At 37.1% G+C, this 14,300-nt stretch overlaps 1 protein-coding gene across 1 annotated transcript in view; it reads left to right on the forward strand.

The window, feature by feature from the left end:
* The window catches only part of PRDM6 (PR/SET domain 6), a 72,394-nt gene that overhangs the window by 8,544 nt on the left and 49,550 nt on the right, over positions 1–14,300 (forward strand). Inside the window, exon 2 of the mRNA XM_009284157.1 lies at positions 1,500–1,807. Within this exon, the coding sequence (XP_009282432.1) occupies positions 1,500–1,807 (308 nt within the window). The remainder of the gene's footprint in view (positions 1–1,499; positions 1,808–14,300) is intronic.

Raw genomic sequence — 14,300 nt, forward strand, 5'->3', positions numbered from 1 at the left:
ATTGCTGAATGCATCATTTTTGTATGGTGCAATTTAAAAGAGGATGACAGGAAATAACGCTTAGAAAGTGTGTCTAAAATTGGAGAATGCAAACAGAGGCCATATTTTGAAAATGCAGCTTTTATTATCCTTTAGCAGCTTTTACTGTATAGAGAGGAAGGTTTTCCTTTGAAGGCTCTGTAGGACAGAGGCCTACATAATACATAGTATATTCACCTTGGAAAGAAGAACAGCTCAGTCAGTCCCCCTGACCATTGGAACTGTGGTTACAGGCAATCTAGCAAGCCTAAATCTGTGGCTTAGACCAAGAAGCTCCAGCTTCTGTAGTGAATACTGTGCTTTATTTTTATAAGAATGGGTGTAGGGAAAGATCTAGGACTTGCTACATGAGTTACTATGGCATAGTTATTGTTTTTCCTTTGTATTTCTGGAATAAATTTATATGAAAACCTTTACTGTGCTACAAAAGTGAAATGTGCCGAAGACAGTAACCTATTTATTTTTATGTTAACTCAGATTTATTGTTATGTTAACTCAGCAGACCACCAGAGAAATGGATTTCCTGAGCATGAAACATTTTCCTGGAAGTTGTACATTCATGGCATGTGCAAAAGTGTGCAGTGGAAACATTTAACCAAAATTTTCTTTGCTCAAAAAACAAAAATCACAGTAGGATCTTCCAAAAATAGAGAAACATCACCCATTATTAAGAGCAGTTAGGGAAATTAACATTTTTACAAACCGGCCTTTTTCATGGGAGCTGCTCACAGAACCAGACATGCTGTTTTTGTTCTTAGCCTCAGCAACATATAACAGGCGAAGAACATGCATTCCCATTCAATAAAAATTTCAGGTGTGTGCTAGGAATCAGTAATATTTGCTACATAATTTTCAATTTAAAGATTAGATTCCGCTATAAGAAAGTAAATGTCCATCCATGCTCCGGTTTGTCATTCATGAGGTTCTGTTTTATTTATTTTATTTTCTAAACAGACAGGCAGGCACACACATGTTAATGTAAAAACCAGAGTGAATGTTCATTTGAAATAAAGATGAAATTAAATCCTGTTCCAGCTAAACCCTTGGGCTGAGCTGTGGTAAGGCAAATGAAGGGGACTTGTAAAGCATTATGACTGTGTTTTAAAATGTCTCACTGAAACACACTGGGATGGTTTAAATGGGCTATTTATATTAGTCAAAAAATGAATCTTAAAAAACTGTGTTAAAATAAATGAGTCTTGGCAGGTCTTCGAACACACCACGCTTGCAAAATGTCTGCAGGGTTTCTGCTCAGCCTTTGGGATTTCTTATTAAGGGCTTTGGCGAGATTAGGAAAACCATCCTAAGCAACACGCAAAACGGTACGGTGTGTGCGAGTGCTGAGCTGCCATGGAATGATAGGAAAAGTAGAGGGATCTGCATGATCTTGCCCATGGCAGTGATCATGGTGGTGGCCAGCAGCACCATATTGATAGTGTTTTTCCCTCTTTGCCCCACAGGATGTGACATGTGTGCTGATAACCGCAATGGTGAGTGCCCCATGCACGGGCCCCTCCACTCCCTGCGCCGTCTGGTGGGCACCAGCAGTGCTGCCGCAGCAGCCCCTCCACCTGAGATCCCAGAGTGGCTCCGGGACCTGCCCCGGGAGGTGTGTCTGTGCACCAGCACAGTGCCTGGTCTTGCCTACGGCATTTGTGCGGCACAGCGGATCCAGCAGGGCACCTGGATTGGGCCCTTCCAGGGAGTCCTGCTCTTGCCAGACAAGGTTCAAGCAGGAGCCATCAGGAACACTCAGCATCTCTGGGAAGTAAGTCATCATCTTTCCTTCTTTGTCAAATTTGATTTGAAGTAGACATTGAGAGTAATTGTATGTAGTACTAGCACCGTTCGCTACCTGTGAAAAAAAACCCGACACAATTTACGTAAGCCGACCCAGCAGATTCGAAAATGTAGCCAGTGCAAGCAAAAGCCTTGCTGCACTAGAGGTACCCAGAAAACCAGTGGACACCTCAGAGCTCCAATTGGTTTGCATAGGAAGAGCAGATTGTTGCAGGTGCTGTGATGCAGAATAGAGAGACATGGCCAGAGAAGGTGGTGCCTTTGGTGCTCTTTACATTTTGACCTGAGTAACAATGGCTGATGGAGCTCTGAGGTCACAGTACCAGTTGTATCATCTTAGTCTGAGTAGCACGTGTGGGTTGAGATGGCGTATTGCACCACCGCTGTGGCCTACAGACAATCCAAGAAAGCTGCTGAAACAAGTGCAAGAGCTTATTGTACAGCCCTGCTGTTTGCACAGAGAAGGTATTAGTGCTTGTTCACAATTTAGTTCAACTCTGGTCCTGCGCTGACCATGCATTCCCCTAATGACGCTTTCAGTGCTTTTGTGTGAAAGCCACTTTCAGCTCTCTGAAGATGTTCTTTTTTTTTATTTGTCACCATCTTAGAGAGGGTAACAGTGATAATTGATATGAAAACATTCAGGCTGTGACAGTTTGGTTTATTTTGCAGTGAACACTGACTGTGGTTTGGCAGAACAGATCACAAACCTGGTATTGTATTCCTTTGGCCATACAGGGACTTCCGTCTGTTGCTGTTCGTGACCATGTACATTTTCTCCAGTGAAGCACTGGAGTTTTGTGCTTAGGTATAGTTTGTACGCAGATGCTAACAACAGCATCTTGTGGTAAGTTCATTTAGAAAGAAAAGACGGTATATGCTCATTTTACACACGGATCTAATAATTAATAGGGAACACGTATAACCCCTGACACACTGTATGTGTCAGTACTTCTTGTTTACAGAAACAGCCTACTGTCTACCTAGTCTTTTGCCATTCATTTCTTCTTTGCTTTGTGCTGGAAGGTGTCATTTCTTAGTTCTGCTTAGTCCTCTGTGGCTGCAGCTTCTGCTCACCTCAAGACTACTACGGAGAGTCAGTAGAAACGTGCGCGTAGATCTGCAGGCAATATTTACCCATCTAGACCAAATCCAAATTTTCAGAATATAAGGGGACGTGCTCACTGGTTAGAAACCCGACAAGGAGTCCATGAAGATGCAAAGAGTGTTTTTGCTGTCTTCAGTGGGTATACAGTATACAGTTAATGGATTTTTAAAAGATATTTGGTGTTGTGGAGCCAGCATGTTGTGTACAGCACTTGTTCACAGAAAACCTGGGAATATTTAGGTTGTCAGCTCTTTGGGACTGATGATTACCTCTTTTAATCATTATGTTCTATTTTTGCATACTGTCTAATATGTGTGACTTCTTTCTATGAGCAGGAGCTCCTATGCATTTCCTATACACAAACAAATAGTAAATAACACATCAGGGTCTTTGTCTCAAAGTATTTACCAAAAAAAGTCATTGTGGCAAGAGGGAGATTTTCACATTAAAGAGTAAAAGATCAGTCTCAGAACACACCTAAATGTACTCAGTAAAATTGGATCACTTGCAATCATTGGGAATTTTGTTGCTGCCTTCAGTGGGGATGGAATTTCTATTGTATAGCAGATATGAATAAATCGGACTTAAATCTGTTCCTACCAAAGCCCAGTGATTATAATGAGAGCATTTTGGAATATGTTATTAATCAAATATTTTTCTATGGAACACTCTGTAATGATGTTGGAGGCTTAAGAGGGGTTTTGTGATTTAGACTATGCTAATTAACAGAATATGAAATAATAAAGCTTTTCAAGTTACAGAAAACATTGAAATTTAGCTAAAATAAGTGGAGTTAGAGAATTATACATTATCCTTAAATATTTACATTATCAATTAAATTTTTTTATTATGGATCAGTTTTATGCAAGTTAAGTTGCAAATATTGATAATATCTTTTTTAAATAGGCAAGAATTTTTTAGTCTAATTTCAGACGAACTTAAAAATTGTTTTAAAGCAATGAAAGAAGGAAGGTTGTTGGCGGGAAAGCCAAAAGCAAAGAAGAAAAAGATGTTAAGTAAAAATAAGAAATAGTACTGATGTATGTGCCAGATTCAGGCCATCGATGGGTGTCAGCTGAGTTTTTGTGTGGGTTTGCTCTTCTGTTCTTAACACATAAAACAGATTTCCTGTTGGCTAGCAAAATGAGTGTGTGTATTTGAAGTGAATTATCTTAAAAATAATAATTAAATTTAGTTTTTTTGGGGAGGTATTGTGGGCAGCTCACTGTCTCAGATTATTTCTGTAATGGCAAAAATTTTTAGCAAAGAGTCACATACTCTAAACTTTAGCTAAAAGTTTTGTCCGTTTCTCATTTGTTTTGACTTTCAATTTGGTATGTTTTATCTATCAGAGAACTAATGTTTAATAAAGAAAAGGTATAGCAAAAGAAAGCAATCAGAGAGTGTGTGTGATTTTACAAAGCTGATCTATGAAAATAAATAAAAGCAATTGAAAGTATGTATCGAATAGTCTATGTATTACATACATATGTATGTAATTTACATAATGTATGTATGTAAATATGTACACTTACGTATGTATGTATGTATTACATTTACATACAATTTTACATACAATAGTATGTATTCTTTTAGTCTATGTGGTATAGGAGGGTAGATTAAATCACTGTAAACGTTAAAGGAATGTCTCATCATTGTCCCTTTATAAAGTTGTGGCTCTAGTCAATTCTCTTCCACCGATCTTTTCAAGATAGCTGCAAATACAAGTATGTCCACAGATCAGTTATTCAGCATTAGGTCTTGATGGACCTTGTAGAGAGAGCTTCTCTTAGTGCCGTAAATAGCATTCTAATATTTTTTCTCTCAGCACTGCAAAGTAAAGTTGATAGATATTTATTTTTGTTTGCAGTTCTTTGTCTTCAGTGTACACCAGATAAATAGAAGGGCTATTGCAAAGACTTTTAAGCGTAGTTACTGATTTGGCGGCTTTTTTTATTCTCTTTGTTGTGGGAAACATCAGAAACACTGTATTTGATGTATAGTGCAACGCTATGGAAATATGCTTCAGTCTGTCTGCACAAGTGTTCCCACCATGCACTCAATGTTTGCTTTGTGTGTAATCCATACAGCATAATGTACAGTGATTCAGAGTAAATTACATACCATTCCATTACCTCACAACAGGCCTTGACACCTATGGGTGTTCATGGGAAATTACGGAGTTCTCTCGCAATCAGCCAAGATAATTTTTTATAACTTACAGAAAGATCAGCCCTTCAGAAAGCCAAAAATATTAGTCATTTTTAGTTGTAGTTCTTTTTTTTTCCCTTTGGCCCACTTCTATCCAATCCAGAGTTTGCTTGTATTTTATAAAAATACAATAAACTCTGATCTGTTTAAAACAAAAACAGGACTGGGTGTATTAAGTAAACACTCTCCTTGGTAATACAGGCATTTATTCCAGCACTGCTTGATAATATTTCTGATCTTTTTTTTCTTTTTTTTTTTTTTCATTTTGAAGTAATGAAAACAATCCTTTTGTTATTGCAAAGAAAACAGACTTTCTCAGCAATTAGGTCTTACTGATGAGAATGAGATAATTTTCCCCTAATGTGTTTTCTAATAAAGAAGTGAAAAGGCACACTTGATTCCAACATATATGAAAACATTATCTCAATTATTAATGTGTCCTTACTCCCTGGAGATAAATTAATCTAGTTGCACATGGTTTCCCCTTTCTGTTTAACATCAAAATTTAATAAGAGTAGACTTAAGGAATGTATACGATATACACTTAAATTCTATTAGAATAAAATACAGAAGTTTAAAAGGCTTATACATTTTAGTAGTCGAAGTTTTTCAGGCTCCAAACTTTAAAATGTGAATTCTGGAAACAGCTAAATTGTAAATTGTCTTTTCCTCTGCAAATGCAGCTTAGATGAAAAAACTTTTACTGACAGATGTATCAAGGGATAGAATCTGACAGTTTCCTTTTCTTCATTTGCCTGATAGTTTGCTGTCTTTCTTAATTTTTTTTTTGTCAGAGGTCAAATAGTTGTTTTTTTTTTTCCTTGGAATAGCCCAAGAGCGTCAAATATATTATTTCACTTTATTTTAAGCTGACTTAATTTAAGTTTTGCTCTTCTGGAAGAAATGCTTTTTCATATGTTAGGTTTTTAACAGGGATGAGCAAAGTATACATATAGCAGGGCGTTCATTAGTAATTACAAAATGCTAAACCTGTGTTACTGATTTTCCCCTTAAATGGACAGGATTAACTGGCACTACTAGAAAGTGTGCATGTCATTTTAATAAAGTACCATTTGGGTACTTATTGGCCTTTTTGTGCCTCAACTGCAGTCAAAGAAAACACTGCCCTTGACTTCATCTGGACCAAGAACAGGCATTTTGCTGGGACGCATGCTGGCCAGAGTCCATGCAGCGGTACTGTACGTTTCTGTACAAATTAATATGCAGAGGGAATCCTTACCTTTAAAACGAAACACTCATTCGAGTTATGGTGATAGATTTGTATTCAGATTCTCAAGGCTGTAGTTTTGGACTAAATTCGCTGTTACAGCAAAGCACTGGGGGATAAAATTATGTGCATGCCGTAGTTCTATTAAAGTGAAAATTATGTTTCTCAGCAATCCATCATCTAGTTTTCTAGACTGCTTGTCAGCCCTGTTTCAAATATGTCATGTTAATGAAATTCAAATAATTTTGTCTTGGAAAAAACCCCCTTAGTTATATTACTATTATATCTTAAATTATGCAGAGTAACAGCTGGTGCCATTCTGTTGTTTTTTTGTTTTGCCTTTTCTGAGGATTTTATGCGGTGTACCACCCTTGTGTTTATTTTCTATTAAAAAAGCACAATAATTTTTACTTTTACATGGATTTTAAGTTCACATACTGCCTACTGGAAATATTCCTAATGTTGTGTTCAGTAGCTTGCTAAGCTAAAGTTCAGTAAGAGCACATTCAGCGCCACAGCTTCTTTAATTTATGTACCTTAGAAGAAAATTGCACTAAGCCCCTACAAAGCAGCTTGCTAACATTAGTATTTCTGGATCACTTAGTAGTATCACATTTTTCCAGATAACTTTTGTAAGTTATAGATTCCTTACTTAGGGTCAATATAAAGTTAGTTTGATCCCAAATATAAAAGCTACTTTGTGATTGATAATTCTTATTCTTAGAAAAGCTAATCTAAACCTTGATGTTTCTTTTAGAAACCCTGTGATTTTTAGAAGACTTTTTCATGCCTTATCTTCATGTATCTCCGTGTCTTCGGTATGTTTATTCCATGTACACACGGTATCTATTGTATGCCTGAGCAGATAAATATGCCTAAGCACACGTGCAACAAAATAAATCTAATTTGGCACAGGGACTGATTCTCTTCCTATTTAATGAAGTGAAGTTTGGAATAAACTTTGGTGGGAAGTTGGATACAGCCCCAGAATCTCAACAGTGTCACTGAAAACAATAATTCTGTTGACTGCACGGAACATGCATGCATCCAGACACACACTATTCCCAGAAAAAAAATATTTTCTGAATTGCTAGGTCATGCGGGGACTGTCTGTTTTTCCATGGCACATAATCTCACCTTGGAGATTTTATTATGTAATATGCAAAAATACTGAAATGGAATGCAAATAAATATAAAAGTTCATTTCTGTCCTTATTTGACCACTACCTTTCTGTATTGCTCAAAAGTGATCCAATCACCAAGATTATGGCAACACTTGACCTTTTCTTTTTAATTAGTTAGTAAAAGCAATTGCCATTGTTGGATGAAATCTAGTTTGTAAAGCTTGAAATTACTCTTAATTTATGATACCATTAACAGTGAATTATTTCTGTTGACTTTTGATTCAAAGGGGGTGAATAAAGGCAGTATTTTAATGAGTTAGATGGCTATCCAAAATACCTTGTGTACCTGATGCCAGTAATATATTGGTTATAGATGTGATGAGCTGAAACTGCAGCGTACAGTTTTCAGGGTGGCAGTGATGTTCAATATTTTGCAGAACTGTCTCGATCACTGCTTTATGTGTTTTGGTCCCCCAGGTTTCATGGCATCAAACATGCATGGACTTTAAAATGCAGACTTCTAAGTAACCGCTTAACATAAAAGCTGGAAAATTCAGCCCAGGATATACTTTCCTTCCACGCATATGGCACCTTTTTTAGATAAGTTACAGAATTCCATTATCCAAATTGTTACACATGTGTGACAGAGGTTGACCTTTAGTCATGTCAATCCTTTTTGTGTAGGCCTCGGGCTCCAGCCTAATGGCTCAAAGCCTGATTTACTCACTGTAATAAGGGCAGGAGGTCGAGCAATTGTCAGCTTGCCTGCTCGTACTCGTCTCAGAGCCTGGTTGAAGGCTGTTAACACAAAGCTTTTCAAAGTGAATTTACAACCACCACCACTGACAGAGGCCAATCAGTACACCATAAATGTCAGGTTAGTGAGATTGAGCAGTAAGTAAAGTACTGGCAGCCCACTATTGGCTGAAATCAATTGCTTAAGGTTTAACTGGGAATAGCAATCCATGTATAACTACGTCTGCGGAACCGGCTTAAGTGTGGAGAGCAAGTTGGAGAGTGGATTAGGTAGAATTACCCACCAACAACAGCCATGGCACCAAGCCCTGCATTTGTTCTCCTTCCATACGAATGGTGCCTGCACTGATGTGATTCATAGTCAAAAAGTTGTTGGACCTGCCTCTTAGTTCTAGAAATAAGATTATTCTTTTTTATGTACAGAAAAAAAAGAAGAAAGGTGAAACAGTGTTCTGTCTTACCAGGACAAAGAAGGCTAGGAAATTTTTTAATGTATTGGTTCAGTAATACTCGACTATTTTTAGTCCTCGGTTCCAGAGAAGGCTTTTTCATAAGGAAACTATGGCTTTTTGCTGTTGGCTTGTAACTGGAAACTATCACAGAATTCACTAATGAGTGATTATGTACCTGATGGTCTGAATATCCATGAGATGTAGTTACCCACAAGACTGAATGTTTTTATCATTTTGTGTAGTGACAGCTTGGACAACAATTCATTTGGCTTTGAAAGCATCAGCATTAAAATGTAGGAATCCATTAAAATGCTGTATGCCAGGATTTATAAATTAGGCAATTTCCTTGATTATTGCAATCATTTACAAAATTGATTGTCCCAGTGTGGTATAAGCAGATTTCAGCAATGATCATTGACAACAGGCACATCCTCTAATATCTATACTCATTGTTCCCTAAAAGAAAAGCCACTCTGCTATGAGGTTATTCTCCATCTCAAGGTCAATTATGCATTGAAAAAGTCTACTAATGTAGAAGATCACGCATCTTTAAAGGATAACCACATCAGTTATTTATAGACTGTAATGATAGCCGGAACACTTATTTTTTCTTCTGCTTGTAATTTGTTTGCTGATGGCCAAGGCATTCACTTGAGTCTGTAGCGCATATTCTCTTTGTGATCCATTATTGAAAGGTAAATAATTTTGGCAAATTGCAGCTGTAAATATTTATTTGATTGAAGATTTAAAAGTCAATAATGTGTTTTATTTGTTGCATCTTAAAGTTCTAATTAACCTATAGATATAGTGTATAGTAACTCGATTTGGGTCAATTTTTTCTGCAAGACATAATAAAGACATTATGTCACAAAGCAAATACGCTCTAGAAGTTTTCCTATATTAAAACAAATACAATAAAGCCACAAAATGCTAGCCACCAACCACAAAACCACAGTGCTTTCTACTTGCGTGAAGATAAGCAATATACATGGTAAAACCCTATAAATGCTCAACCTTAAAATGCAGGTGATCACAGGAGATTCTTTTTGCAAACTGTAGATGAGGTCCAGTCATAGCTGCCAAAAAGCTAATTTGTGTCAGGTGTCACGCAGATCATGAGCTTCCAGGACTAATATCCTGCAGTTGTTAATCAGTCCTTGCTCAGACAAGATAGCCATTGATGTCACTAGGAACTTTGATTTAATGAGGTCTTCAGGCATGACTGAATAACACAGTATCACTTTAATCATAATTCTTAAATAATTTTTTTCCAAGAAAGGCCAACCATTCTTTCAGAATCACAGAGCCACCTGCATATTGTCTGCCACTGTCTATACAACAACAGTAATAAGCAGTTAACGTAAAGGTACTCTTGTATAAAGGCATTAATTTGACCTAAGGATAATATTTTACTCTGATGAAAGGGAGGATTGCATTGCCAGTGACTGTGTAGTAATGCATTGTATTTAGCTAGATAAATATTAACATAAAAGAAAAACATTTTTTTGGTATCTTGTAAAAAATCTGTAAGTCATAAATTTATTGTTTGTACTACATTGTATATTTGTTGCACGGATTTAGCAAGATGTATATAAACAATTCCATATTTTAACAGTAATTCAACCTGGTACTTTCTGTGTAGAGACCTAGTGGTGTATAAGCAAGCAAATTTAGTGACCCCAGGGCATTTCTAAAGATGTTTTGATTTCATCTGTGGAACTACAAAGTAGAGAAAAGAGGTTTTATCATGAGTACGAGAACCTCCTACTGAAATAGAGGCCATATGAAGGCTCTGTTCTTCATGTTGTTCACCTGTAACAGAGCCCTGAATTTGGAAATAGAGCAATGGTCAGTATTTGTTACAGTCCTAAACTGGAAAAAAAAATAATCCTACGTTAAGTGAAGTGTCATGTATAAAGCAAATGAAGTAAGCAAATCTAGGGTTCATGATTTTTACCTAGGCTAATCTTCCAGTTGTGTAAAGGTCAGTATTTTTTAAAAAATGGTTTATGTGTACTTTTTGCCTGATGCCATGTCAGCATTCACTATGGAAAGCAGGGTATTAGTTTTTATCAATCTGTCAAAAGAATTTTTATAGCAGTACGGATTGGTGACTATTTTTAGACCACCATTTTACAAAAAGAGCTTATCATTGAAGTAAAAATTTTAAAAAAAGAAAGTCTTCTATTTTATTCTATTTCATTTCTATTTCTACTTTAAGTTGGCTTGAATTCTGTCCCCTTTTCCATTGCTCCAGTAAAAGAAGGAGATGAAAGAGATGCACAATTACTTAGAGAAAAATGAAAAGGACTCGGGTATATTTTTTTTATTTGTAAGATCAGTTGCTAACAAAGTACATCTTCATTTCCAATTGGAGATGTGAACTTTTGCTGAGCTACAATTTCCCTGGGTTTCTGTTAATTCATTTTATTGTGACCAGTAAGATTTCAGTGACAGCTGCGGTAGCAAAGTGACATTTGTCCACCTCTAAAAAAATGAGTTGTTTTTCAGAGCAAACATTCTGAGAAGGATTTGACATTTGATGGAAAAAAAACCCAACTTTTTAAAAAATTTGATTCTCATCCACGACATAGGGTCATTCTCCATTTCAGAGCAGGAAAACTGGTGTACAGGTTGGTTCGGTGCCTCTAGATAGCATGCATTTGGAAAGTTCAGGAACAAACACTAAACTTTCATCAAAATACATATGTTTCTTTTTAACTAATGCAAAAATATCATCAGAATACTTAAGCAAAACTGATAGGTTCCTGAAAAAAAGTTTGATTTTTAACAAGATAGTTTTTTCATGCAGAAAAGTGGAGGTTGCAGATTAGTTTTTGACCAGCTGTAACAGAAATGCACAAAAAGTTACACAGACTTACAAGTTTCACTTAAAGCTGCTGTAACCCTTTGGGGAAGTTGGCAAATTGTACCAAGCTAAGACCACAGCTGTGTTTTCAGCAGTGTTCTCTTTTCCATGGTGCCAAACCTGCAAATTGCTAAGTACTGTACTCTGGCTCTGGCATTTTGCTGGTGAGAGGCGCTTTCTGAGAAATTTGAGGTCTTGTTTCTGTGTTGTGACCAAAACTTTTCACCCAGCTGAACCTCTTCTGTTGTTCATGGACCAACACAGTAGAGTTTAATTTGCTGTAAATCTTTCAGCACATTTAGAAGTCAGGTAAGGAGTTAGGAGGTTCAATTTCTGGTGCAATTTTATCACTAAGGTAACCAAAGCGAAGATGAACATTGGCGTTTCCTTAGACTACACACTAATCATGAAGACATTTAGGAAAAAAATGGGGTACCATATTGATGTTCAGATCTTTGCATCAATGTTTTCTCATTTGCATTTCATTCTCTTTTCTTTTTTGATCAAACCAGAGTCACATTCAGGTTACTTGGACTAAGAGGTGTTTTTTTAGGAGTACTAACTTGCTTGCTTGTTTGTCCAGAATGGTACCTATTGCGTCCCCAGTCTAGTGATTTGGTGAATTTCCAGCAGTGAGAGTTCTCCAGCAGAAAATGCATGGCCTGGGCTCAGGGGTGTCTCTAGCCCACCATATGGTGGAACATACATTAGAGCAGGCTATATATCTGAGCCTGGGTGGGCTCAGACAGTAACTCTGGCTGAGTAGCTATTTGACCTTGGGGTCTGCCATTCCCAACAAAAGATGGCTGAGGGTCAGGCTGAGGTCTGCAGCCTCCCTTTCCTCCAAAGACTACATTTGTCTGTCTCTTTTCTTAACCTTTGTGGGTTTTTGTTTATTTAATAAAATGTTAATTTTTATGCCCTAATCACCCAAAAGTGACATGTCCCAGAGGCAATAGCGTTGCAAAAGTTTTACTTCATTGTTTGAAACACATTTTTCCTTTACTTTTGAATGGCTAATTCATGTACAGTATCATTGTTTGCTGCCAAACCAAATCAGATGGCTTCTGTTTTAAAGATACAGCAACTGTCATGTTGGATCATTTTAAGGACTTAGTGGGGTCTTAATCTGCTTAATCCTTCATTCTGAGTTTATATTTCTTCCACATTATTACTTATCTCTTCTGCAATCTCACAGGTCCACATACTATACTTCATGCTATTCATTCCTACTCTATGGCCTGCATATCATAGTGGCTGGGTTTATGATCAGAAATAGCTAGCAGTGCCTCTCAGGGCACTATCAATCAAAATTTGAAACAACAATAGCCACTGAAGAAGTTTGCACAAGGCCTTCTCCCCTCTCTGAAGCTGAGCAGCACACTGCTCCCGTACCAGACCCAGCCACTGGTCGGTGGGTAGTTCAGGAAAAACGCTCCTTTCTCTGTCACATTTGACTTTCAGATCATCTGTTTTAAGGGATGAAAGACATCGAGAATTTAAACTTGCTGCTGCATCCACCGAGAAAACAGCCAGCTACAGTGATAGTTAAGCCAAGGCAATTCCATGTCTTGGCAATAATTTATGATTAGAGCCAACCTAGTGAAGGTACAGACCATCTTGGTGTTTGTTTTAGTATTTTTTACCTTTTCTTACTTTTGTTTTATTATTTTTTACTTTATTATTTTTACTTTTTTAATTAAATTCTTATTCATATTATTATTTATTACTGTAAAAATCTTACATTAAAAATGCTTTTTGTGATTTCTGAAAAGTTGTGCATTTGTCTCAGTGCTTTCTACAAAGACGGCAAACATTCTGGCATTTCCATTCTGTGTGGATTTCCTTTCTGTGTGGAAGGTGATTTAATTTATCTGAAGAATTAGCAGTAAGTTTGCTATTGAGAGTATCCGTTTCTAGTTGTAGCTGTCATCCCACATTAACTGTGGGAAAAAAGTTTTCTCTTTCACAGGCAAAGCTGGACTGGATGTGCATTAATATTTTGATAGTTAATCCCATTGCATTATTTAAATAATGCTACAGTCAGTCATTGCAACTTGATATTAACTTATCTAGTAAATCTCTAAAAGAAGTAGCATTGAGAAATTTCTATGTAAGAAAGACTTTGTAGTGCAGCGTCCAAGGGTCAGATTGCCACAGACTGAAAGTCTGACTGAATTTCTCCCTCCTTCATACCCTTTGAAGGTTTCACCAGAAAAATCAGAGCGCTAGATATCTTCTCTTCCATTTCCCCTCAGCAAGTTCACGTATCTGTGGAGACTGAAAAAGTGGACCTTTAGATCATAGGGACTTCCCCTCAGCAAGTTCATGTATCTGTGGAGGCTGAAAAAGTGGACCTTTAGATCATAGGGAAAACTGGGGCAACAGACAGATGCAGGCTACTAAAACAAAGTGTTTGAAGCAGGTGGGGAATAGGACAGCAAGTCACTGTAGTGCCAGTGAGTTTGGAGGAAGAACCAGGGCTCTCTCAGACTATGACTCTTACAGAAGATTACTGCCATTCTTTCTCTTTGTTCTCAAAGATTACAAGTAATTTTACCACTCTCTCACAAACCAAGAGCATTACAGCACTGATCTATCTATTACTCAGTTTTTGAGCTGGTGCTGTCTGATGATGAGTTGTGGATATCCCACAGAAAGTCACAGGCAAAACACTAAGAAATGATAGCATTCAGAATTAATCATTTTCTCC

Source organism: Aptenodytes forsteri, unplaced genomic scaffold, assembly GCF_000699145.1.
Source record: "Aptenodytes forsteri isolate BGI_AS27 unplaced genomic scaffold, ASM69914v1 Scaffold69, whole genome shotgun sequence".
Taxonomy (NCBI): domain Eukaryota; kingdom Metazoa; phylum Chordata; class Aves; order Sphenisciformes; family Spheniscidae; genus Aptenodytes; species Aptenodytes forsteri.